Raw genomic sequence first — 26815 nt, 5'->3', positions numbered from 1 at the left:
TCTCTCCAGCTCCTCCTTTAATGCTCTGAGTGTATAATAGCTGATTTAAAGTCTTGGTCTCACAGGCTCAGTGTCTGTGCTTTTTCATGGACAGTCTCCATTGATAACATGGGTCATATTTCTTCCTCTGGGGAGTTGTTTTTGTTGAAACAATATGTGACAACTCTGGAAACCATATTCCTGCTATCCAATGGCTTTTTTTTTTTTTGATGCTATTTGTTTGTTTGCTGAGCTTTGTGGATTAATTCCACTAAGCTGGTATCCCTTTTGAGTCACTGAAGTTTCTGCTCAGTTAGCTTATTGGGCAATGATTGTGCTAATATCTCATTTAATGCCTGATAATAATGTCTCCCCACTCTTGCTGAAGACCTATGTGAATGGTAGGGTGTGTTCTAAGTGTTGAAGCACTTTACATATAAGACTGCTTTCCTTCTTACACAGTTTCAAATTCAGCCAGAATTAATAGATTAAGGGCTTTCTAGGGCTTTCTGTGGTAGGCCTACAACTGTGTATCTGCCTCTGTGTGGCTTTTTAGGTTTAACAAGAATATGTTTGACCCCTTTAAAGCTCCTGAAAATATCTGATTTTTAGCTTTTCTTTAAAATATTTTAATAGCCTTTTGTTAATCCTGCCTACAAACTGTTAAGCCTATCTCAGGCATTATGATGCTACTACAGTACTTTTCTCCAAATACCCTAAGTATAAGGCTGTTTGCACACAGGAAGCTCCAAGTCAAATAAATGACAACTGAACATTCTCTGCACCCCATGAACCCAGCTTTTCACTCTAGCTTCTTCTGGTGTGGGGTCTGAGGGAAGTTCCAGACTCTGCTCACCTCCACTCTTGCCAATCTACCACAATGAAGCAAGGAAGAGAAGGATTAAGATAAGTTTACTTGTCACAGTGTTCTCTGTTTTTATCAAAGTTTAGCCATTTTCTTCAATAAATACTTTGGGACTAACAGTAAGCATAAATTACCTAAAGGTAATTCTCCATTTTTAAATAAAAGTTGATTTTGTAATTTACTTTTGAGATAGTGTTTCACTACATAGCTCAGGCTGGCTTCAAATTCATGTCTTCATGCCTCAGACTGCCAGCAGGTTAATGGCATGTGCAATATAGTATAAATAGCAATGTGGCACATAGCAATTTTGATGGTTTTTACCAGTTTTGCTAATTCTTGTATGGAAGAGTGGATTGTTTGGGGTTTTTAGTCTGTTGTCCTACTTGTTACTTGGCCCAGAATTCATTTGTGTTAAAGTAAAGGATATAGAAATGTAAACTGAAGTTTCTTCATGTTGTGCAGTCCTTCATTCCCATTGAGTTAGTGATCAGAACATGACCTAACCCAGGTATCCAAATTCCTTTTGTTATTGTTCCTGTGTGCCTGCTATTCATTCATGGAACAGATGCTGTTTCTTCCAGAGACTTACTCTTGGCCAGATACACCTCCCACCTGGTGATGAGTACGCTATATCTTCTTTCTGTCCCATTGGTCTAGTTGATGAGCGTAGGCAGAATTTTCTCTTGCCAGCCAACTCCAAAACAATCACAAAGAGACTTATTATTAATTATAAATGATCAGCCAATAGCTTAGTCTTGTTACTAACTAGCTCTTACAACTTAAATTAACCCATATTTCTTATCTATCATCTACCATATGGCTCAGTACCTTTTTTCAACACAGCATGTTCATCTTGCTTCTCCCCATATCTCCTGGCAACTCCACCCTTCTTCATCCCTGTCCACAAGGACCACCTACCCTCTTCCTGCCTAGCTATTGGCCATTTAGCACTTTATTAAACCAATGAGAGCAACACATCTTCACAGTGTACAAAAAGATTGTTCCACATAGATGAGGCCCGTACCAATACAATACTGTTGGTTATTTTCTGTAGTTTTACTTGTGGTGCATAAAATTGAACCCAAGGCCTTGTACACATTAAGGGCAGGCTGTCACTAGAGCTGTTTCCCCAAGCTGTTTTCATTTATTAAATCTCTTTAGTTTGTGTGGTCTCCTTTTTCCTTTTTTTTCTTTTTTCTGTTTTTTTGAGGGGTTAGGAGTTGGGAATGGGAGGTGGATTTTTGTTGTTGCCTTGAGACAGGGTCTCATATAGCACAGGTTGGTCTTGAATGCACACGTGACTAAGGCTAGCCTTTAATTCTTGGTCCTCTGGCTACACTGTCTAGTGTGCAGTTTAATCATTTGTAAGATAAATGATACAGTTTGATCATTTGATAGATAGAAAAAGTAAAGCTGGATTTCCTACTAAGTAGGACTTTTTGAACATTTGAGTGTGGATTGCCCATCTGCTTATGTGTGTTTTTTTAATAACTTTGACAAAGTTTGCATTAGTCCAAAGACCTACTGTGGTTGTGAAATGTTATCGACAAATATTTTTTCTCCTTTTTTAATTTATTATATTTGTGTTTTAATTTTACACATCAGCCATGGGTTCCCCTGTCCTCCCCCCTCCCGCCCCCACTCCCACCTTCCCCCCCAAGCCCATCCCCTCCATTCCCATCTCCTCCAGGGCCAAGACTCCCCTGGGGATTCATTTAAACCTGGTGGATTCAGTACAGGCAGGTCCAGTCCCCTCCTTCCAGGCTGGGCAAAGTGTCCCTGTGTAAGCCCAAGGTTCCAAAAAGCCAGCTCATGCACTAAGGACAGGTCTGGGTCCCACTACCTGGGTGCCTCCCAAACATTTCAAGCTATTCAATTGTCTCACTTATCCAGAGGGCCTGATCCAGTTGGGGGCTCCACAGCTTTCGGTTCATAATTCATGTGTTTCCATTAGTTTGGCTATTTGTCCCTGTGCTTTTCCAGGATTGCCCAATGGCAGAGAAATGGATGAGATCTACATGAACAACCTGGACGACAGTGGGAGTAATGAAGGGCAAGGTTCGAGGGAAAGAGAGCTTAGGGGAGCAGGAGATCCCAGCTGGATCAAGAGCAGAAAGGGAGAACAAGGAATAACAGACCATGATAAATGAAGACCACATGAGAACAAGAAGAAGCAAAGTGCTAGCGAGGTCCCCAGAAATCCACAATGTTACATCCACTGTAGACTGCTGGCAATGGTCGAGAGAAAGCCTGATCTGACCTAGTCTGGTGATCAGATGGTCAAACACCCTAACTGTCGTGCTGGAACTCTCATCCAATAACTGATGGAAGTGGATGCAGAGATCCTCAGCCAGGCCCCAGGTGGAGCTCCAGGAGTCCAATTGTTGAGAAAGAGGAGGGACTGTAAGAGTGTGAATTGTTGAGACAAATATTTTTTAAATTGCTTTAAAAAGGTTCATTGCTAAATTGATTAATACTAATACAGATAATTCTTATTTCATAATCTGAATAACCAGAAAGATAAAATAAGCTGAACATTTTGTATTTATAATAAATGTTGTTAATGTAGTCTGTTGAGTACAGTAGATCTTGAATTTTCATTAATGACAGTGGAATTATGATTTCTATGTGTTAACATTTGTAAAAATTGAGTGGGACTACTGGGAGATAGTTGGGTGGCAAAGTGGTTTCCATGCACGTATAAAGACCTGTGTGGTTCTCAGCACCCGAGGGCCAGCTTTCACATGAATACTTTTTGGGAGTGGCATCTCACTTACAATTCTAGTGCAGACATGTAATTCCTACATCAAGCTAGCTAGCTAGAGTAACCTTCTGGGGAGCTCTGGTTTCAGCTGAGAGACTGTGCCTCAATGAATAAGGTGGCAAACAATTGAGGAAGGCTCCTAGTGTCAGCCTCTGGCCTCTGTGTCTGTGTGCTCACACATGTGCAATGTGCAAACACACAAGTACCACACATTCATACTTTTGAAAAAAAAAAGCCTTGCAATAACTCACCTAAAACTGACCTCCTATTTACTTAATGCCTCCAAATATTCATTAATCAATTAATTATGCCTTCTCCTAGCAGAAATATTTATATACTTCCGAGGAGTTATTTTCTGAAACTTCTGTTTTGTTTTTGCTGGTATGTGATGTGTAAATATTATGTCTATTCACATAAATTTAATTTTTTTACCTTAATGGAGCTAAGTTGGCTAATATAACTAAAATATAAATGAGCAGTTTAGCAGCAGAGTAAATCAGATATTAAAGAAAAAACGAAGGTAGTACAATTGTAAGATTCCAAGCAGAAACAAGTCAGGAAATGGAGAGCCTTTGATGACCTACTGTCACGCTTCTCTAAGTCAGAGTTGATCTCTTTACTGCATACACTTGTATGTCAGGTGTTCTGAGTAAAAGTTATATTATACTTCTAAATTAGCTTTCTGTATTGGAAAGAAACATCCTACTTTTTTGTCCCAGTTCCATCTTGGCTTTGTTACTTATTCATAAGTAGACATTTAAAACCAACCTCCCTTTATATCAAAGGCGAGGTAAATGATCACATCCGTATGTCTCCTTTTCTTTAGAAACTGCCCTGGGTGCTCTAGCAAGAGTCCTGAGAGAAGACTGGAAACAAAGTGTTGAGTTAGCTACAAACATCATTTATATCTTCTTTTGCTTTTCTAGGTAAGTATAACGATTCTAAAAGGATTAATTGAGCTCTGCTGTGGTCTGCCTGTACCAGTGTGTGGCCCATTGGTTCTCAGTCTTTGTGTATCTGTCCATGCTCTGTCTCTTATTGCTGGCTTTTTACTCTGTTATTCTTTCATTGTGTCTACACTTCCTTGTATCTACACAAACACACACACACATTTGCACATGCACACACATTCATATACACTCCTGTTGGCATAATAGTTTAGAGTGTGATTATGGCTCTGGAAGAAATTATCTCAGTTTGAATGCAATGTCTATTGTTAACTCACTGTGTGCTCTTAGTTCTTTATTTAATCTCCTTGGCCTCAGTTCCTGTGTAAAATTTTCATAGTAATAGCCACAGTCTTTCCTGGTAGTTTTTAGGATTAAATGATTCAGATTTAAAACACTTAGGTTAAAAGCCTGGTACAGAGTAAGTACTATTGGACTTATATATACTTATGAACATTCAAATACACACATTTATTATACACATACTTCTGTATTTCAATTTTTATCAATTTAGGATATACTTAGGGGACACAGTTTGATTACATGTGACAATATGTAAGTGATTAAATCAGGGTGGTTGGCATTTCCAATTCTGTCAACACTTACTATTTCTTTGTATTGGGCATGTTTGAACTCCTCTCTTTCAGTTCTTTCTAAAATATATTATAAACTGATGAGAACTGTAGTCCCCTTCTGTGCTGTAAAATTAGAACACATTCCTCCTATGTGACTATATGCTGTTTTTGGTACCCATTATCCAGCTCCCCTTTATCGACCCTAGTTTTAACCCTTCCTAATATCTAGAAGTTTCTAGTTTACTCTCTTTACATGAATCAACTCTTTCCTTCCACATATCTAAACAAGGACATATGTCATTTGCCTTTCTTTATTTGACTTATTTTAATATAATGCCCTCCAGTTCCATTCAGGTATCTAATAAACTGTGAAATTTTGTTCTTTTAACAGTTAAATATATTCTATTTACCTGTATATGTTCTTAGTAAGGGTGTTATTGAGATTTTATGAAAAATTTCTAGCCAATTAGATTTTAATAATAAACCAACATTAGCAAAGAAATTTTCCTGAATAAGTACTTGAATAAATTATTTAGAAAAATATATATAAAACCTGATTACTAGTATGTTACCAGTTTATTCACTGTCATCAATTTTATATAACAAATAAAATGAATACCTAGCATTATCATAATATTAGTTTTGTTAGACAATATTCCAAATGTATTCTGAAACTATCTTAGTAGTTAATACTGTGATTAATCATGAAAACTTGCTTAATGATTAATTATATTTAAGTTGAGGGTAGAATATTAACACATATTTAAGACAATCTCATAATTTCAGACTTTCTTATTATACTGTGGTATATTCATTCATTGAAATGTATGTCAGACTTACGTTTTGTATGGTTTATGGCAGTTTGGGCCAAAACCAAATCTCCTATATGAACAAAATGTTTTCTTTTTAATGCCTATTAAAATTTCTTCTTTGAAGCTTTTCTCATTTTCATGGACTCATCACTCATTATAAAATTGGAGCACTGTGTATGAATATCATTGATCATGAGTTAAAAAGACACGAGCTTTGGCAAGAAGAACTTTCTAAGAAGAAGAAAGCTGATATCCTTTAGGTGCCATTTTGAGCTGCTGCCTGTGCTCTGATGCTTTGCATGGATAGGGTGGGTTTGTTCTTTCTGTTTTAAATTCCTGTCACATTATTTTAAAGTCATGTCAGAATGTGTCAGATGAAAAAATAGAGATTGGGATTATCAGAATAAACACAGTTTGACAGACATTTTGTCTGTTAACACTTAACCACTTAGTGAGGTAGAAGAATGACGTCAGCAGCATGCTGGATAATTGAGTCTTTAAGTGACTGCACTTTGTGTCCACCGTGACCCGTGTGTTTGGTAAAGCCAGGTTCACCACTGCTGCATGTATACTTCCAAGTCACTTGGATGGGGATGGATTACATTTCTCGATGAACCTAGCTTTTCAAGGAAACTACAGTTCTACTTTCCTATGAAGTTCAGTTTTTCTAGGTAAGTGAAGAAATACTAATGCAGATTTAAGAGAGCTATAGAATGCTAGAACCTATCAGTGGAACCTCAGAAATTCTTTTCTTTAGGTTCGTTCCTTCACGAATGCTTTCAAACACTTTCCTTTAAGTGTTATTGCCCATTGGCTTAAGGCATTTGGTGGTTGGAATTCCATTTACTTTAGTGTTTCTTTGCTTTTTGAGCTATAGTCTACATTCTGATGACTTCTATCTCTTGATTTTAGTTTTTCATACTGATACAGTGTGAGCATGTTGTCCTCGATATTACAGTAATCTCATTTGAAGATACTTACCATATTGTCTTTATAGTTTAATTCTAGCTCAAAGGTCTTTGACTGTCTTAACATGACATCTTTTACAGATCAGTGAGCCATTGTAGGCACTAGCATTGTTTTGAATACAATATTTATTTGTATTTATCGAAAAGGAAAGCATCATTCCTATAAGAAAATGAGGCAGAGAGGCAGACAAATGTAATCATAGCAAACTTAGCCTGCTTTATTGAAACAGCCTTTCCAAGGGATGAAAGTTGAGTGCATTTAGAGGGTTGGAGGACAAGTATATATACATAGGTAGCTACTAGGAAGTTACAGCTATTGTTTTGTGGTTTGAATGGGACCAGAGTGGGTTGTTTTCCATACCTGGGCATATTGTTTCTACAGGTAGAGCTGAAGTCAGGCTGGGGCTAAGCCATGCTTTATGACTAGGGGCTATTGCCCAGTAACCTGACTCAATTCCTCATGACCTGAGACTATTATCCAGTAAGTCCTGTCTGGCCAGAGTGGTGCATTCATTAAATCTCCTTTTTTGGAACTATTTAGAATCAAATCTCACTCCCTTTCTCTCGTGCATGTGATTTTTCAAGACAGGGTTTCTTTGTATAGACCTGGCTGTCCTGTAACTCACTCTGTAGACCAAGCTAGCCTTGAACTCACAGAGATCTGCCTGGCTCTGCCTCAAATGCTGGGATTGAAAATGTGGGCCACCACCTCCTGGCTTGAATATCTTTCTCTTGGAGTCTTTAACCTGAGCAGGGTGCTAAAAACTTTTAGATTTAATCTGCATATTTGAATATTTTGGGTGTCTGCTTCAAGTAGAGTCTTTTATTCTTAGCAACTACATCAATTTCTGTAAAGAAAGTAATCTTTTTAATGGACCCACTTATAAAGTTTGCTGGAAGTTATAGACTTGGCAACTTTAATAAGATATTTGCATGTAATTACTGCAAATCCAAGTATTTGGTGGAGTTCAAACAATCCATCATTCCAGGACTCCAGGGAATTGTGGGATCTTTGGCTAGCGTGTCCTGTTATGCAGAGTCCTGCAGCTAGGGTTCTAGTTGAACTGTTGGATGGGGACTAAAGGTGCTGCCAGCCTTGACAGCACCCCTGTCTTCCAACACCAGCACTCCAGAGGCAGTGTTAGCTGGATCTCTATTTGTTTGGGGCCACCTTAGTCTACATAGTAAGTTCCAGGTCTGCCTGAGTTACATCATGAAACCCTGTCTTAATAAATACTAATAATTTGCATATAAAACATAGCAGCACTGCTGTCAAGTAGTCCAGTAGATTTTCTTCCCTCCAGTTCATGCCTGTGATCCTTAACTTGAGTTTTACTTGATGAAGACCTGGAAAATCAGACCTTGAGAAAGGATTATGACAAAACCTTTAAAAAGTACCAGGGACTTGTGGTGAAACAAGAGCAGCTATTGAGAGGTATGAGCCCTGAACATTCCCTGAGACCTGGCACTAGGAGACCGGGGCAGAGTTTTAAAACGTTTTTCATTTAATAAAGAATAAGCCCTGTTTCTAAGACTGGCTGACTAATAAGAGACTTTAATATTACATGGTTTCTGTCACTTAAAATGAAAAGTTTTAAGATTTAGTTAGAATGATATGGATCCTTTAAGTGAGTATTCAGGTCCTGACTTATAGTAACTGTGGGTTTTTGTTTATTTCATGGTTGATTTGATGAACTTTGTACATGGGAATATTAATACATGGGTAAGTTTGTATTCCCTGATAGTTCTTAGCTTGTCTAACTACAGTAAATTTTTTCAAGTTTTACTGTTGTTCTGTTTTGTGTGGCAAAGCTAGGAACCCAACCAAAGACTGCACTGTTAGACAGGCATCGTACTGCTGACCCGTGTCTCCCCGGCCTGTTTTAAAGATTTGAAGTTGAGTGGTTAAGTTCTGCCTATTGTAGAAAAAAAATACCTTTTCAGTGTAGAATGGTTAAAGACTAGAACATAGCAACTTATGCCTGGGTTAGCTTGTCAGTCACAATACATTAGATCTCCAAAAAATAATGTCTTATTAGAATTTTAAACACTGAGCTAATTTTTTTAACATGTAAAATAGTGAGCTCTATTCCAAACCAAAATACTATATGCAAATGTTTTATGTTCTGTTTAAGCAGTTTTATTGAGAGAAAATTGATAGGTAGTAAATTGCATAGCATTAAAATACACAATTTGGTAAATTTTAATGTATGCAAATACTTACAGGACTGAGACCATATTCAAGGAAGACATGTCCATCACTCCCATAGCTTCCTTATGTATTTGTTGTTTTTCCTTTTTTTTCTTCCCCCCCTTTCTCTAGTAATTTAGAGATATAAATGGAATTATATAATATCATGTTTGGTCAGAATAAGGATATATCCATGTTGTTGGATTTATCAGTAATGCTTCCTTTTAATTATTCATTGTAATTCTCTGTATTCTCTTGTTTGGGATCATTTGGGATCTTTCCAGTTTGGGTAATTGCTATGCTCCTTTGAGTAATCATCTGTAAGGCCTTATATAGTCAGATACCATTTCCTCTGTTTATATCCCTAGAGATGGCATAGTGAACAAGCAATGCTTAGCTTTGTAGAAGACTAGCATTACATAGAAGTGGTTTCCCTGCAGTCCTCCTACCCAGTACTCCAACCATAGTGTATAAAAGTCTCAAATTATTGTATTGACAAAGACTGATATGAGCTGGGTGGTGGCAGCACACACCTTTAATCCCAGCACTTGGGAGGCAGGGGCAGGAGCAGGTAGATCTCTTGAGATTGAGGCCAGCCTGGTCTACAGAGCAAATTTCAGGTTGGCCAGAAAATCAGAGAAACCCTGTGTTAAAAAACAAATGAGTAAACAACAAAGAAAATGAAAGGAAGGAAGAAATAAAGAAAAGAAAAAGGCCGATATGATCAATCTTACTAATTTTAGTTAATTTATAATATATTACAATTTTTATTTGAATTTACCAGCCCACTAGCTGGGTCAAGAGTCTTTTCATGTATTGATCTGCATATCTTTTGTTGAAACCTCCTTTCATGTCTTTTGTTTATTCCTTAGTGGGATTGTTCTCTATTCATATGTGTGTATGTATATGTATTATATGTATGTGTGTGTTCATATGATCTGTTTTATACAAACTTTACAAAATATAAGATGGGCAAAGACTTTCAGTTTGTGGTTATATTTTTCACTCACTAAATAATGTCTTTTGAAGATTAGAATTTCTAATTTTTATGAATTGCAATTTATTTAGTCTTTTATGGATCATGGTTTTTGGCATTGCATCTCAACCATCTTCCTAACTGGAGTGTATAGTGATTTTTCTGCTGTGTTTTGTTCTAGAAGTTCTGTCATTTCAGGGTTTGCACTTAAGTCAGTGATGCATTTGGCATTTGTTATTCATGCACTATTTACTTCAAATACTGAATTTGTTTCAAAGACCGAATTGTTTCTGCCTTTGCCAAAAAAGTTTCTTGTCCATATATTGCATGTTTGCTTGGTACCCTGTCCTCTTCTGTCCATCACTTTTATGTGGTAGCACAGTGTTCTGATTATAGAAAAGTTTTTATAGAATTTTGTTTTAAGTATAAAGCAGAAAAAAAAGAGACTTGTTCAATGTGCTCACATGGGGAAGAAGAGCAAAGAGATATGGAGAACCCCTCAAGTATGTGTTTAAATAGGGGGTCAAGGATTTGCACATCTAAGCAGTCCTGGTCAAGGTGTGGTCCAGCCCACTATTGACCCAGCCTTGTCTGGGCTTCAGTCTCTCCCTGGAAGGTGGTCTAACAAGTTGCTAGAACTGTATGAAGTCTCCTTCTCAGAAACAAGTTCCCCCTCTGGCTGTTGCCTTTTCCTTCTCTCAGCATGAGATTCCTGAGGAAATTTCCCATTTCTTTGGGGTCCATTGTCCAGTAGTCTGCTTCTATCTCTTTAAAATGTCATCATTCCTGCCAGACGTCTAAAATTTCCCCACTTTATGTTTTAGCTCCTTAATCTCAAGGGGGATCATTTTCATGAAACAAATATAATATATAAAATACAACTACTGACCTAGGTTGGAGGATACTTCATTAGTGCCAGGTAGCCATGCATAAGAGCCATTTTTCACAACCTCTTGGCATTTAGTTACTTTTGGAAGCAATTCTGTCTTGTTGGGTTAAAGCCTAGGCTGGCCTCAAAATGATGTTCCTCTTGTTTCAGCTTTCCTAATGGTGGGATTGTATGCCCACCATGACTCTTTCAGTTCTGATGGTCTCCCCTGCAGACTCTCAGTACTCCCTGCACATTGTTGATTAACCACCTGGGGGTTTGTTCTCTACTGTTCCACAGTGCTAGGGAAAGACTGATCCTGGTTGGTCTGATTTGGACCCACACTGGGGGAAGAAGATAAGTGACAGATGTCAAGGATAACTTGGGCCAATAAGCCCCTTAGGCTCAATTTAAGCAGTGGAATATAGACGATGTGGCTCTTAGGCCAGGTTTGCCTAAAGTCCATTCTGCTTTTCCTGTGGGAAATATCGTAGCATTTCAAAAATGTTTAGGTTCCCTTGTCAGAAGCTGTCCTTCTGTAGAATGTTAACAACTTACTTAGAAGACTTTATAGAACACAGCTATCAAGTAATACACAGTGGTTAGCTAGAAGGCCTTACAAAAACCAAAGCAATACAGATAAAACTATTTTGAAAAATAAGTAATTGGGTACAGACTTACAGATCTCTAACACCTCTCTTTCTTTAAAAGGCTTATATAGTTTTTATGCATGTGTTGTCTCACTTTCTCATACAGGTGTTGTGGCTTCAGGAATCTTTTTCTCCTCAGAGTTAGCTCAGGCTATTTTACCCTGGCCCATGGCCAGAGGGAAGCAGGGCATGCTCTGGCCTGCTGTGCTGTTAGCTCAGGGTGGCTTCTGGCTGGCTCTTGCTCTCCCTCCTTTAGCGGATGCATTGTGCTGAGCAGTAGCTCTTGGCTACTTTGCATGGATGAACTTTACGTGCTTTTTAACTTTGTTAATTTTGTATAATATGCAAAGTTTGCATACACAACTGTACATGTTTCTAGTCAGATGTGTAGGGCATCAAAGGCACTAAAATTAGGGGTTGGGGATTTAACCCAGCAGTAGAGTGCTTGCCTAGCAAGCGCAAGTCCCTGGATTCGGTCCTCAGGCAAAAAAAAAATACTAAAATTAATTTAAAAGAGTTGCTTTCAAAGCAATCATCTGCAGCACAAAATGATGATTTCTTTAGCTTATTTGGGGTTTAATTTGCTCTATTTTATTATGTTTTTTATATGGAAACTGAGGTAATTTGTCTAAGAGTTTGGTTCTAGAACACAAATGTTCCCTCCGACAGCAACTCACCTATATTCATATATTCTGTATTCATTTGTAATTTTATTTAGTTAAGATTAATTTCCACTTCTTTGTTTGTTTTTAGCCCATAGGTTATTTACACAGCATTTTGTCCAGATAAGTGGGGATTTTCCAGAGATCTTAGTGTCATTGATAATTAATTTCACTATCATCAGAGAAAATGCTTTGTATGCATTCATTCCTCTGAGACTGACTTATTTATTTATTTATTTATTTATTTATTTATTTATTTTATTTTATTTTATTTTTTTTTTGGTTTTTCGAGACAGGGTTTCTGTAGCTTTGCACCTTTCCTGGAACTCACTTGGTCGCCCAGGCTGGCCTCAAACTCACAAAGATCCACCTGGCTCTGCCTCCCGAGTGCTAGGATTAAAGGTGTGCACCATCACCGCCCAGCTGAGACTTATTTTATGGTCTGGAATATAGTCTTTCTCTGTGAAAATCTTATGTACACTTGAATATGCAGGCTGTTGCATTCAGTGGGGTTTCCTATAAATACCAGTGAGAAATTGACCATTTGTTGTAGTTTTAAGTCATCTGTGTTCAAGTATTTATCATTAGCTTGTCTCACATTAACTTTTTTGTCAAGTGATATATCATTTTACATGTAGTGATAAAGCTTTTTTTTTTTTTCTGACTACATATGTTGTCAGGAATTTGTAATCCTACCTCTTAGGAAGGTACTGCAAGAAGATTACGTATTTAAGGTCAACCTGGACTAGTTAGCAAGGCTCTGTCTCAGAACATAAAAGCAGGAAAACAGAAAACATTTTTCTCTCTTCCTTTCAACTGTAAAATCTGTTACATTATAAATTCTACAGAAATGAGTTTAAACATTGATATGTATAGTGATCACTTCCATTGATTTTATAAATTTCTGGACATATATTATTCCTTGCTGCTCTTAATTTCTATCTGAGATTTTCTTTAATATTTATAAGTCAAGGTTCACTGGCAAAGATGCTTTTTCTTTTAATCTTTGACATTCGGAAATGCCTTTTTCCTTCTTTTTTTAAAAATATTTTCATAGAGTTTGGAATTCTAGGGAAAAACATTTCCCTGTGGTCTAATGATGTTGGAATTCTGGGTTGAAAATTTACCTTCTTAGGGCTAGAGAGTTGACTTAATGGAACACTAGCTGTTTTTCTAGAGAACGGAGGTTTGATTCCCAGTGCCCTCTTCTGTGAACTCTGGCTTCCATCAGGCTCTTTAGTCCATCTGCTTTGCTAAGAGGTTGGTCAGGTTCTGCCTGGCTTCTTCCTTATGTGGTGATATTGGAACTTCCCCTAGACAGTGTTCTAGGTAGTCACATGGCTATTCCCTTTGTTTCCTGCCTCTCAGATTATTGTACTCCATTGTTTGATGTCTAGTATTGTGAAAACTTAGTTTGTGTATTTCAGTCTTTTGTTGTTTCTATGACCATTTAAAACCAATGCCTGCTGTAACGAAATAGTTCAAAGTGGCTCTCATAAATCGTGGAAATTATTCCTACAGTTCTGAAGGCTAGAAGGCCAAAATCAAAGTGATCTCAGGACCATGTTTCTTCTGTTGGTTCTAGAGAAGTATTGCTTATTACCTCTTTGTCATTTTGACGTCTCTCAACTGTCTGGTACTTCAGGCTTGTTGAATCACTCCAGTGTCTTCTTCCATCTTCAACTGGGCTTTAGCTACTGGATTAAGAGTCTCACCTAATTCATTATTGCATCATTTTATCTACTAGAGTTGCAAGTCTATATTTCCAAATAAAGCCCAATGCTAAGGTCCTATTCAAGTTCAGTAGGCTAAGGTCCTGTTCAGGTTCAGTAGGCTAAGGTCCTGTTCAAGTTCAGTAGGCTAAGGTCCTGTTCAAGTTCAGTAATTTAAGGTCCTGTTCAAGTTCAGTAGGCTAAGGTCCTATTAAAGTTCAGTAGGCTAAGGTCCTGTTCAAGTTCAGTAATTTAAGGTCCTGTTCAAGTTCAGTAGGCTAAGGTCCTATTAAAGTTCAGTAGGCTAAGGTCCTGTTCAAGTTCAGTAATTTAAGGTCCTGTTCAAGTTCAGTAGGCTAAGGTCCTATTAAAGTTCAGTAGGCTAAGGTCCTGTTCAAGTTCAGTAGGCTAAGGTCCTATTAAAGTTCAGTAGGCTAAGGTCCTATTCAAGTTCAGTAATTTAAGGTCCTGTTCAAGTTCAGTAGGCTAAGGTCCTATTAAAGTTCAGTAGGCTAAGGTCCTGTTCAAGTTCAGTAGGCACTGTTCAACTTACTATGTCAGCTTTGACCACCCACAAACAGCTTCTATGTGCTTTCAGCACAATTATAAAATCTTACATTATCTTACATGGAAGCTTGGCATGATGCAGCAGTATAAATAACTGAGCTTGAGATTCTGCTAGCTTGTGTTTTCATTTAGTTCTGCTGTCTCCTACCTATGTAGACAGGGAAAGTTGCTTAAGTTTATGGACATCTAGTTTTCCCATCTATAGCCATTTATACTATTTTGCTCATAAATATTTTAGAATTAAAATGAGTTACTTATTTTTGTCGAGTAGCATAATAGCTGTCATACAGCCAAGTATAATTTGCTTTTCTATCACAAATATTTCTAAATAGATTTTATCAACTTACATTAATATATTTAAGCACATGCATATATTTCCACCTCCTTTGCATTAAGGTTTCAAGGTGGATGATAAGACTGTGTTAAAAGAGGGCTGGGGAAGGTGATGCATGCCAGTGTCTCTAGCACTGGGGAAGCTTAGATAGGAAGATCACAAGTTCAGAGTCAGCCTGGGATAACAGTGAACTTCTTTCTAAACAGACAGAATCATTAGATGCAATGTTAGAATAATGAGCAACATTCAGACTTTAAAGAGAAGGCAAAAGGATTATATTCATCAATAACCTACAAATTTTTGACAGAAAAGGATCTTTTAAATATCACTGTGAAACTTCTGATCAAGGCAAAATGAGAACTACTACCTATCAACCTGTCAAACAATTCCTTCAGAAAGGAAGTCTTGAGTTTCTGTAGCACAAATTCTAATTTGTCTTAAGAATAAAAAACCAGCCAGGCGGAAGTGACACACGCCTTTAATCCTCCAGCACTTGGGAAGCAGAGCCAGGCAAATCTCTGTGAGTTTGAGGCCAGCATGGACTATAGAGCGAGATCAGGACAGCACCAAAACTACATGGAGAAACCTTGTCTCAAAAAACCACACACACACACACACACACACACACACACACACACACACACACAAGAATGAAAAACCTGAGCCAGATATTGGGGTAAGTGCTGAAAGATCAATAAAGGAGCCAGCCACTAGAGAGACTTCTTAACTCTACAGTATCCTCAGCCTGAAAGGGGCAAGATCCTGTCTCTACAAATCCTCAGACTAAATGCAATGAGCCCCAGACTTATTTATATTCCTCTCTCCACCCAGCCACATCAGTTCCTGTCTCTACCTTCCTAGTGCTGGGATTAAAGGTGTGTGACTCCCAAGTACTGGGATTAAAGGCAAGAGCCACCACCTCCTGGCTCTGTTTCTCTTTTAGACAAACTCACAGAGATGCACCTGCCTCTGCCTCCCAAGTGCTGGATGGAATTAAAGATGTGCACCATCACTGCCTGGCCTCTATGGCTAATCTACACTCTGATCTGTAGACAAGCTATAATTTGTTAGATTACAAACAAAATATCACCACAAGTTTCTTTAGGGAACCAACATCTTTATTACAGGCATCTGAAGGAAATTTTGTTTAGAACTAGTAAGGCTTGCCCTTAGCTCCATCTGACATAACAGTTGTACCTTTTTTTTTTTTTTCTTTTTTGTCTGAGACAGGGTTTCTCTGTGTAGCTTTGCGCCTTTCCTGGATCTTGCTTGGTAGCCCAGGCTGGCCTCGAACTCACAGAGATCCGCCTGCCTCTGCCTCCCGAGTGCTGGGATTACCACCCAGCAACAGTTGTATTTCTTGACTCTTGTAGTAAGTACAGAAAATGGGTGTGAATGTGAGAAATACTTTTGTATCCTCAAACCTGTCGAATGTATCCCTACGGATGGCAAGTCTCACAGTAGCCTTCGGAGATAGAAGTTTTTGTAATGATATTTCCTTATTTTTGTATGCATGAAGTTGTTTCCCTTGTTTAATATTTGCTGATTTACAAATCTTTAACTGCCATAATTACTATTAAACTGTAAGCTCCTGGAGAGTGTGAACTATTAGATTTATTTTTATGGTCTCAGCTTCTGAGGAATATAATGCTCATAGAACACATGTGACATGGAAGCAAAAATGAGGCTACTTGGGGAAGGAAAGGCACCTCTGGGGTTAGGTGTGCCAGGGGTTAGGTGTGCCGGGGGTTAGGTGTGCCGGGGTTAGGTGTGCCGGGGCTTAGGTGTGCCGGGGCTTAGGTGTGCCGGGGCTTAGGTGTGCCGGGGTTAGGTGTGCCGGGGCTTAGGTGTGCCGGGGCTTAGGTGTGCCGGGGTTAGGTGTGCTGAAGAGGGATGAGGAGTAACAAAAACCGGAGACATCTGAAAATGCACAGTTAAGTCTGATAGATTGTGTGCTAACTAAAACTTTAATAAAATAGAGCAATTAAAGGAAATTCTATTAGATAATATCCATAAAGCTTGAATGATTTAATTATGTTAAAAATTTAAAATAATATAGAACCGAATTAGCGCTGTGTCCCTGACCTTTGTAAGCAGAACTGATCTTTGAAATTATTGATTGAATATGCAGTCCCTCGGCCTCATGTGTTTTCTTTCCCAGTTGCGCTGTATCTGCTTTTGAATCTTGCTGAGGACACCCGGACAGAACTGAAGATGAGGAACAAGAACATCGTTCACATGCTGGTGAAGGCTCTTGATCGGGACAACTTGGAGCTGCTCATTCTCGTTGTGTCCTTCTTAAAGAAACTCAGTATCTTTATGGAGAATAAAAACGACATGGTAACGTACAGAGCTCCTTCAAATGATCGCTATTAGCTGTTTTTGAGTTAACATATTCTGATGAAGCATAAACATATTCTACCCCTACTAAGGTAATTGTGAATATTTTATAACAGTCAGTAGGAAATATAGCTGATATCATTTCTATTCTAGATAGTTGAAGCTTTCTAGGTAAAAGTATTTTCTAATATGCCACAGAATAGGTAGGTGTATCTTAAAAATAATAGCTTAAACTTTAGGTTCATTTGATGTTGCTTAAACTATTTTACCTCTTACATTTCTGATTTTTGTGTATTCAGTTTAGTTCAAATGCTTATAAATTATGATCATCCTAAAATGGTTAACCCATCAGAAAGATCTCAACATTAATATTTCATTTACATTTAAATCCAGTAATTTCATAGAATTGGAAGGTAGAAAACAACACATCTTATCAAACATCATTTTTATTGAGGAAGAAAAGAATGGGGTTCAGCATAGTTAATTTCTCATCCAGAGTTATGAGAAGAATTTAGATTTTTACTTTAGACAAACATGTTTCAGGTTTATGTGGGAGAAATGCCTTTACATGTGACAGCCTCTTGTGGAATTAGTATTTTAGAACTTAGCTAGACCTTACGTGCATGACTACATGTAGTCACTCTAGCATCCTGCTTTTACCCTGAGATAGCAAAGGATCACAGACACTAAGTACTATCTTTCAACATGACTGTAGAGTCAGCTTCATAGATTCCTTTTCTTTGCCTCCTCTGGGGGACAATGTAGTCTTCATTTTGTTGTTATTAGCTTACTGGGTTTTATTGGTTGGTTGGTTGGTTGGTTTGGGGGGTCTTTTGAGACAAGGTGTCATTTAGCCCAGGTTGTCCTCAAACTTAAGTAGCAAGGTTGGTCTTGAACTACTTACTGATCTTTTGCCTTCAACTCCCAAGTGCTGGGATTACAGGTGTGTACCCCTAATCCCATTATTATCTTCTTGTTTTTAAGCAGGACTTACAGCAATTTTTATAATGATTTAGTTGAGAATTTTATATCTTTATATAATGTGTTTTGTTTTGGTTTTGGTTTTTTGAGACAGGGTTTTCCTGTGTAGCTTTGCGCCTTTCCTAGAACTCACTTGGTAGCCCAGGCTGGCCTCGAACTCACAGAGATCCACCTGGCTCTGCCTCCCGAGTGCTGGGATTAAAGGCCCCCACTGCCTGGCTATATAATGTGTTTTGATCAAATCAAATCCACATTTCCTCCCCTTCAATTTCTTCCCTATTCTCCACCATACCCCACTTTCCTTCCCAACTTCATGGACTCAATTGTGCAGTGTTTTCAAGGATCAAATGCAATTTGTTTTCCTGTTGATGACAGATAAATGAGGGAAAGGAATGGATGATGGAGGAGTCTATGTTTTCCTCCTGAAAAGTCTGATTTCAGGCTAAAAAAAGTTTGATTTATAGGTTGAAATGAGAATATAAGCTAATACATACTTATAAAATAGTTATTCATTCAAATAAAAACAGACTTGTAACCTTTTATATCTTATTTTACAATCTAATGTAGAAGTGTTTTATTTTTTACTATAGGTGGAGATGGATATTGTTGAAAAACTGGTGAAAATGATACCCTGTGAGCATGAAGATCTCCTGAATATCACTCTCCGGCTTTTATTAAACCTCTCCTTTGACACGGGCCTGAGGAACAAGATGGTACAAGTTGGACTTCTCCCAAAGCTCACTGCACTCCTGGGTATGCTTTAAACATTGATGATGTGTTTCTTGACATTTCCAGGATTGTTGGGAAGTTGAACTTTGTGTAGAAAAGATTTCTGAGCGAAAGTTATCCATTATACATATTCTTCAACAACAAATTGAAGAGTTAAAAAAATAAGCAGATTGATAAAATATAACCTGTCCCAGGATTTTTTAGTTGTAGAATTAACTGGAATAAGAAACTGAAACCATATGACTTTTACTTCACTGTATGGTTTGAATGTGGAATGTCCCTCATAGACTCATGTGTCTGAACATTTGATGCCGTGATGCTGTTTGAGGTTGTAGATCCTTGAGGATTTGAGGCTTGCTGGAGGAAGTGGTCACTGGGGCCGGTCTTGAGGATTTATAGCAGAACTCCACTTCCTACTCACTCTCTGCTTCCTGACTGCCTATGCATGACCAGCTGTCCTGATCTCGCTGTGCTGCCATTTTAAAAAAATATCTGTTTAGATCTGTTGCATACTTTTAATTGGATTATTTTACTAACTACTAATGAAATTTTAGAGTTCCTTCTATCTTCTGGATTTTAACCCTCTATCAAATGGAAAATTTATAAATGTTTTCTTCATTCTGTAGATTGTCTTGGTTGTGCAGAAGCCTTTGAGTTTTGTATATGTCAACCCATTTTGGCTTTCTTACTTTAGCTTTTGAAATCTTTTCCAAAAGGTCATTTTCTATTATAATGTCTCAAAACATTTTTCCTGTAGTTTTGTCCAATAGTATCATAATTAGAAGTTTAATATTTAAGTTTTTAATCCATTTTAAGTTGATTTTTTATATATAATGATTTAAAATGTTTAGTTTCTTCTACACATATATGATGTTCTTCATAGTGCCATCTATTGGGGATCTCATCCTTATCTAATGCCTGTGCTCAACACCTTTTGTTGAAAATGAGTTTCATGTAGATTTGGGTTTGCTCCTAGGCTCTCTCTTCTATTCCACTTTTCTGTCTTATTTTTATTCCAATATCCATACTATCAAATCATTGTATTTTTCTAATAGACTTTGAAAGCAAGTAATGTCTCTTGCTTTTTATTTTTATAATCAAAATTTCTTTGACCAACATTTTGTGATTTCATATAAACTTTAGTATTATTTTTATTAGTTCTGTGGAGAATGTCATTGGTATTTTGATAAAGATTTACAGAATCTGTAAATTGCTTCAGATAACATGGATATTTAGCAGTATTTAATTTTTTCATTTTATGAACACATAATGCATTTCCTACATGTATCCTTCAATGTCGTTCATCAATATTTTATAGATATTATGGAGCCCTTTTATTTTGGTTAAACTTCATTACCAGGCATCTTTTTACCTTTTTAAAATAAGATTGCATCATTCATATCTATTCTTTGTAATTCACTATTTGTTACAGAAGAGTCCTACTAACTTGTATATGTTCATTTTGTATATTGGAATTTTATTGAATTTTTAAATTAAGTAGGGTAGAATGTTGGAAGTTTTGTACATATGAGCTCATATGATTTGAAAATGATTGCAATTTTGAAGGAAATCTAGCTATTTTCCATTTAGTATATTATCTATGGGCTTGTTGTATGTGGCTTTCACTATATTTAGATATAATGCCCTGATACATATTGACTCAAGAGTTTTCTTTCATGAAGGGATATTTTATTCTGTTAAATGTTTTGGTTTGCTTTGTTTTGTTTTTTTTTTCTAGTGAGATAATTAGATTTTTCATTCTATTTGTGTGGTATATCATGTTTATTGGTTTGTGTGCATTAAAGCATCCTTGCATTTCTGACATGAATATCACTTGATTGTAGTGAATTTTTTATGTGCTAGTGAATTAATATTTTGATGGGAAGTATTTTTTCATCTGTGTTCATTAGATTATTACCCATGATTTGTTGCTGTTTGTTTGTTTTAACTTTTCTTTTTATTTATTCTTTGTGTATCTCAATCCCATTCATTTCCCAATCCCTTCATATCTGCCCTCTGCCCTTGCAACTTCCCCAAAATAAAATTTAAAAGAAAAAAGAAAGAAAAATCAATCTCATCATGGAAGCTATAATGTAACTCATGAGTCATGCAGTAGACCCTTTTATCCATATATCTTTACTTGCAAATGTTCATTACAAAGAGTCATCGGTCTGGTTCAAGGCCCCTGGTGTCTGCTGCACTATTGATGCTGGGCCCTCACTGGACTCCTCTTGAATATCCTGTTGTTACCCATGTCATGGAGATCCTGCAGCTTTGGGTCTGCTGGACTTGCCCCTTCACATGCTCCAGCAGATCACAGATGGGGGGGATGCTGGAGTGGGCCACCTTATAAACCCAGTTCCAGGTCTGGTAGTTGCAGGGTTGGTCAGCCCACCAACTCTCCCTTGTCCTCACCACCAGGGTGAGCTCTCCAGCATTGCCCTGGCTAGCTCACCCCCTTGCAAGGATGAGCAAGGGGCAAGGCCAGTTCTCCTGCTTTTATGCCCTCAATGTCGGCTCTCCCACACTACACCATCAGAGCCAGCTCTACTGTGTTGCCCAGTGCTGCAGCTGGTGAGAGGCAGGAGCAGCCCTCCAGCTCTTATGACCTCAGGGCCAGCTCTCCCACCAGCCTCAGATACCAGGCAAAGTTGTGGGGAAGGATCTCTTCACTCACCCATGCCACCATATAGCAGATGAGGGCAGGGCCGGATCTCTCATGCTCACATTCTCAGGGGCTGACCCTCTCACCCCTTCCACCACCGGCCCCCCATCAGCAGCTTCATCTCTGCTGTGCTGCCCAGATGAGATGCAGGGCCCACTTTCCTCCAGTGTTGCAGCTGGTAAAGGGGAGGGTCAGCTCCCTCCTCAGCTGGTCGAGCCTTGGTGGGGGTTGTTTTTAGTGTTGTGTAGTTATCAAGTTTTTGACTCCGGGTAACTCTGGATTTCCTTTTTAGTTTCTTTTTTAAATAGTTTGAAAGGAATTGGTATTACTTCTCTAAATGTTTTGTACTGTTCAGCAGTGAAGCCATATGGTCCTGGGCTTTTGTAATGGGAGAACATTCTTTATTACTGATTGATTCTAATTATTACTAGTCTGTTCAGATAGTCTATGTCTTTATTATTTAATTTTGATAAGGCATACATTTCCAGGATTTTTTCCATTTCTTTTGCATTATCAAATTTATTGACATACAGTTCATAAAAATGTAACAATTCCTTGTATTCCTGTGCTGTAGTTACAGTAGCTCCTCTTCTGCCTTTAATTCTGTTTAAATCTTTTCTCCATTTTTTTCTCGTCTAGCTATAGTGTGGAAATTTTTTCTTTTCATGAAGCCGATTTCTAATTGTATTGATTCTTTATATTTTTTAAGCTCTTATTTCATTTATTTCTGCTGCAATGATCTCTTTTAATATTGGTTTGATATTTTCTTGTTTGTTTGTTTGTTTTTGTTTTTAGTTTCCTGAGATGCAATGATAGGTTGTTTGAGATATTCTGATATTTTTTATAGAGATGTTGATTACTGTAAAATTCCCTCTTGCAACTGCTTTACCATATACCTTGGGTTTTGGTGTGTGGCTGCATCTTTCAGGGCAGCATCTTACAAGGCTGCATCTTACAGGGCTGCATCTTACAAGGCAGGCAGCAAGGGGATGGAAAAAGACAGTCACACACTCAGAAAAGCTGGGATCAGGAAGTCCACACAGTATCTGAGCGGGCTGGGAGGAGACTGGGAGCTTCAGTGGACATTGTCTGAACACACTGTCAACATTCACACTCAGACCAGATGAAGACTTTGTCATTCTTCTGAGCCTCACTCACCTGGGGAGAGAGTTTTGCCAATTTCTCATGTGTCTAAGGTTTTGGTCCTCCTTGACATGGCTGGCTCATGTCAACAACACACATCCACTCACGACTTCTTCACATACTCAGGGCTTCTTCCATGTTCCACTGTATTTGTGTGTTCATTTGCATTTGTTTTGAAAATCATTTTAAATTTCCCTCTTAATTTCTTCCTTGACTCATTAGTTGTTTGTATGTATATGTTAAGTTTCTATGTGTTTGTATGGTTTCTGTTGTTATTGATTTCTAACTTTATTACATTGTGATTAAATAAGATACTGATATGATCTTAATTACTTTAATTTTTAAGGTTTGTATTGTGGCCTACCATGTGAACTGTTCTGAAGTGTTCCAGGTGTCACTGAAAAGTACATGTAATCTACAGCTCTTGGATGAAATGTTCGATAGATGTCTTTTAGGCCCATTGACTGTCAGACAGAGGTTAACGCTTGTGACTCTTGGCTTTTTTGTCTGTGTGAGTGGTAAGCTGCTCTATGACTGCTTTGTGGGTTTATTCCCTTTAGTGTTAGATGCACATGTGTTTCTGATTGGTTTCCTCTTTGTACAGTTGATTCCCTTATCATTACAGAATTACTTTCCATGTTTTGTTTTACTGCTTTTGATTAAATTACCTCTTCTGATACAAACATAGGTGCTAACTCCTTTTTAGAATCCATTTGTGTGATGTATCCATTCTTCCCCTTAGCTTTTAGTATATGTATATCCTTGGAAGTAATCATATATACTTGACCCTTTCCATTTTTATTGTGTGTATTTTAGCATATATATGTATGCATACATGTGCATGTGTAGCAGGATGTGCGTGCACATTCCACATTGGAGGTCAGAAGACAACTTGCAGGTGTTGGGTCTCTCCTTCCACCAAGTAGGACCCAGGGATTGAACTCAGGCCGTCAGGCTCAGTGACAGCATCTTTACCCACTGAGCCCTCTTGCAAGCCTTATTGGACCTTTAAAAAAAACCAAAAAACAAAAAAACTCCATTGTCGGGGTTGGAGAGTTGGCCCAGCAGTTTAGAGCATTTCTTGCTCTTGCAAAGAACCCAGTTCAATTCCCGGCACCCACATAGTGACTCACAACCTTCTGAAACTCTAGTCCCAGGGGATCTAATGCTCTTTTCTGACCTCTGTAGGTACTCAGCACACATGTCAGTGCATATACACACATGCAAATAAGACACTCATACACATAAAGAATAAATTCCATTGTTGCTCTGTGTTTTACTTGGAGAACTTAATCAGTATAAACTTAATGTCATTATTCATGTCAGGATTTCCTATAGCAATTATGTAACTAGTTTTGGGATTTTTTTGTTTTGTTTTTTTTCTTTGTAATTCCTGTCTTATTTTCAAATAAAACACTATACTTGTATCCCAACCCTCCCTGCATTTTGAATGTTTTGATACCCTATTTTGTCTTATTTTAACATTTCCTCTCTCTTGACATGCTAACATAATTATTATTTTATCAGGTTTTTTTTTCCTCCAGTACCGTAAAAAATCTCGTGCTGTTCTCTCCTCCTCTGTCTGTGTGAGCCCTGCCCTAAGCCTGCTGTCAGATAACTTGGGGTACCTTTGAGTGTTGTTTCTTTTATCTGGCTTCTGTAAACTTGTTTACATTTTATGTTATATTTAGTTGATGTGAGTTTGACCTTTCTGGTTTTAGCTATTTGAATTTGTTGCTAGGTTTAGAGGTGTTCTGTTACTGTCTTGAATGGGCTTTCTACAGCCTTGGCCTCTAAGGTCTATTTTAGTCTGGTAACCCCAACAGTTGTCTCAGGTTCCTCTCACTTTGTTCACTCCTGTGACTGTTTTCACGTAGCCCAGCTTTGGACTTCATCTGTTTTGCTATTGATGCCTTCTGTAACATTTTTCATGTCATTTAGCATGCTTTCCAGCTCAAGGATTTGGTTTTTGTTACTTTATTCCCTCTTCTCATTTGCTTGACAAGTTCTTACTGATTTCTTTCTGTGTGTTTACTTGAATTTGAGTTCTCAGAGAACAGCCATTTCAAGTTTTCCGTGAGTTCATAAACATCAATCACTCAATTTCTGGCACCATATTATATGCATGTGGTGAGAAAATAGGTCTCTGAAATTTACTGATGTTTGTTGGAATAGCATGAATGCCTGTGCTTTTAACGATTAGATAAGATTCTCTGTGGTCTGTTCCTTCCTTCCCGGCCTTGAAATCAGTGCTTATTCTCTAGGAGCTTGTGGTCACTATTGCAGTGTCACCACTAGATGGCACCCGAAGTACAAGTTTGCAATGTGTCCTACCTGATGTGCCTTCACTGTGCTGTGGAAACCAAACCCAAAGCCAAGTTTGTCTTAAGTGCATGAGTGCCTTAAAAGGACAATTTACCACTTAAGCCTTTATTGGAGCCAAGGCAGACACAAATGTTCATTTTTCTTCATTTCCTGTGTTCAGGCTCAGCAGAATTTTACTTGATACTTAACATGGAAGGATCAGTCCTAAGCTCAGAAGTAAGAGTGGTATCTACCTGCTTCTTCTTCGCCTCCCAAGTAGACCTTAATTCTTTCTGTTAGGACACCTAGTTTAGAGACGGTATGAAGCTGGCAGTCTCCTGATCACCTACGCCATATTGCTAGCTTGCTTACACATGGAACCCAAGTCCTGTTGGGGCTATTGTGTGATCAAGACCCAACCTGAGACTTCTGTAGCCAGCTACAGATGATGATAGCCAGAATATAGTTCTGTCTCATTGGAGTCTTGGACCTCAAAATGCCAACAGGCAAGTCTAGATGCTCTATCCATACACATTAGCCTGGGACCAAGGACTGTTTGGCTCCAGTGATGCTGGATTCACTCACTTAACACTGCTCTGAGCTTCCCTGTCTCCTCTGCCCTCCAGAAAGTAGAGCCTTTTCTGTTCTACTGCACAAAACCAAGGAACGGACAGTAGAAGCAATCCGCCGACGGCCAAGGCATCAGTAGTCCACGGTATCTATTTAAGGCCAGTGGCCTGGGGGGCAGCGAGCACCATGGAAGTCTGTTCAGTGCTGTGTGTCACTGTGGGTTCACATGGTGTAGGTTCTTGTTTTAGGGCCTAGCGTGAATTCCCTTTCTTCCTTGGATGCTGTGTTGCTTGTGTCTGGGGAAACTGAGCCACAGGAAGCTTTCCTCCATGCTTTCTTCAGTGTATCTTTGTGATACTCTGGTGCTGGGGTCTCTCACCTGGTGTCCTTCACTCTGGGGAGGTCAGTTCTCACATGACTGTGTCCCTAACTGGTGTATGGGTGGGAAGACTGCCATTGGAGTTTTCACCCACATTTTGCTCTACATTCTTGTTATCTTTCATCCTAGACAACACTCTCACCTAATTATATATTCACATCCCAAGAGTCCCACCCTGAAATACCTTCACACTGAAGATTAGGTTTCAATGTGTAGTTTTTGAGGGGATGTAGCCTTTCAATTTGTAACAAGTCTCTTAAGATCAGTTACAGCTGTATTTTCTAAAATATTTTTTGTGTACTGTTAAAGTGGTAATAATGTGATTGAAAGCATGAACTGAGGTGACTGTTATCAAGAGATATTCCTGGAGTTTTAGGGCAAGAGCCCTGGCTCTTCAAGATTGAACTGACTGATCTGAGGATAAGGGGTGCAATCAATGAGTGGAGATGTAATTGATGCAGCATGTCGGGAAGACGAAGATAAAGGAATTCAGTGACCCCAAGTACATATTTGGAAAGAGAGAAAGAATTAGGGAAGGGAAGGGAAGAGAAGACATAGACATGAATAAGCAGTCTTGGGCAAAGTGTGGTCTTGTTGATCACTGTCTCATTTCTGATCCTGTGAAATGATTCAGAAAGTCCTCATGGGAGTAGCATGGTTCCCACAGGATGATTTCTTCTGCTCTGGCTGGTGGAGGTGTAATTTTGCACTATCATAAAAAAACTTCTCATTTGAATGGTAGTCTGTTGGCTTTTAGTTATTCAGGGGTGCTTTGGGGTTCTTATCCTGTCTTAAAGGTGCTTACTGACTGATCCTCTTGTTCCTATAATCCCA

General features: G+C 38.3%; 1 protein-coding gene across 4 annotated transcripts in view; it reads left to right on the top strand.

Annotated features, from left to right (window-relative positions):
- The window catches only part of Kifap3 (kinesin associated protein 3), a 133598-nt gene that overhangs the window by 19305 nt on the left and 87478 nt on the right, over positions 1-26815 (top strand). For all 4 annotated transcript variants that reach the window (XM_036202184.1, XM_036202186.1, XM_036202185.1 and 1 more), the window contains exons 6-10: positions 4435-4534; positions 6067-6191; positions 8247-8345; positions 17032-17210; positions 18782-18944. In XM_036202184.1, coding sequence (XP_036058077.1) covers positions 4435-4534; positions 6067-6191; positions 8247-8345; positions 17032-17210; positions 18782-18944 — 666 coding nt within the window. The remainder of the gene's footprint in view (positions 1-4434; positions 4535-6066; positions 6192-8246; positions 8346-17031; positions 17211-18781; positions 18945-26815) is intronic.

The sequence above is a fragment of the Onychomys torridus genome, chromosome 11, assembly GCF_903995425.1.
Source record: "Onychomys torridus chromosome 11, mOncTor1.1, whole genome shotgun sequence".
In the NCBI taxonomy this organism is placed as follows: domain Eukaryota; kingdom Metazoa; phylum Chordata; class Mammalia; order Rodentia; family Cricetidae; genus Onychomys; species Onychomys torridus.
This window is presented reverse-complemented; position numbering and strand designations above follow the sequence as displayed.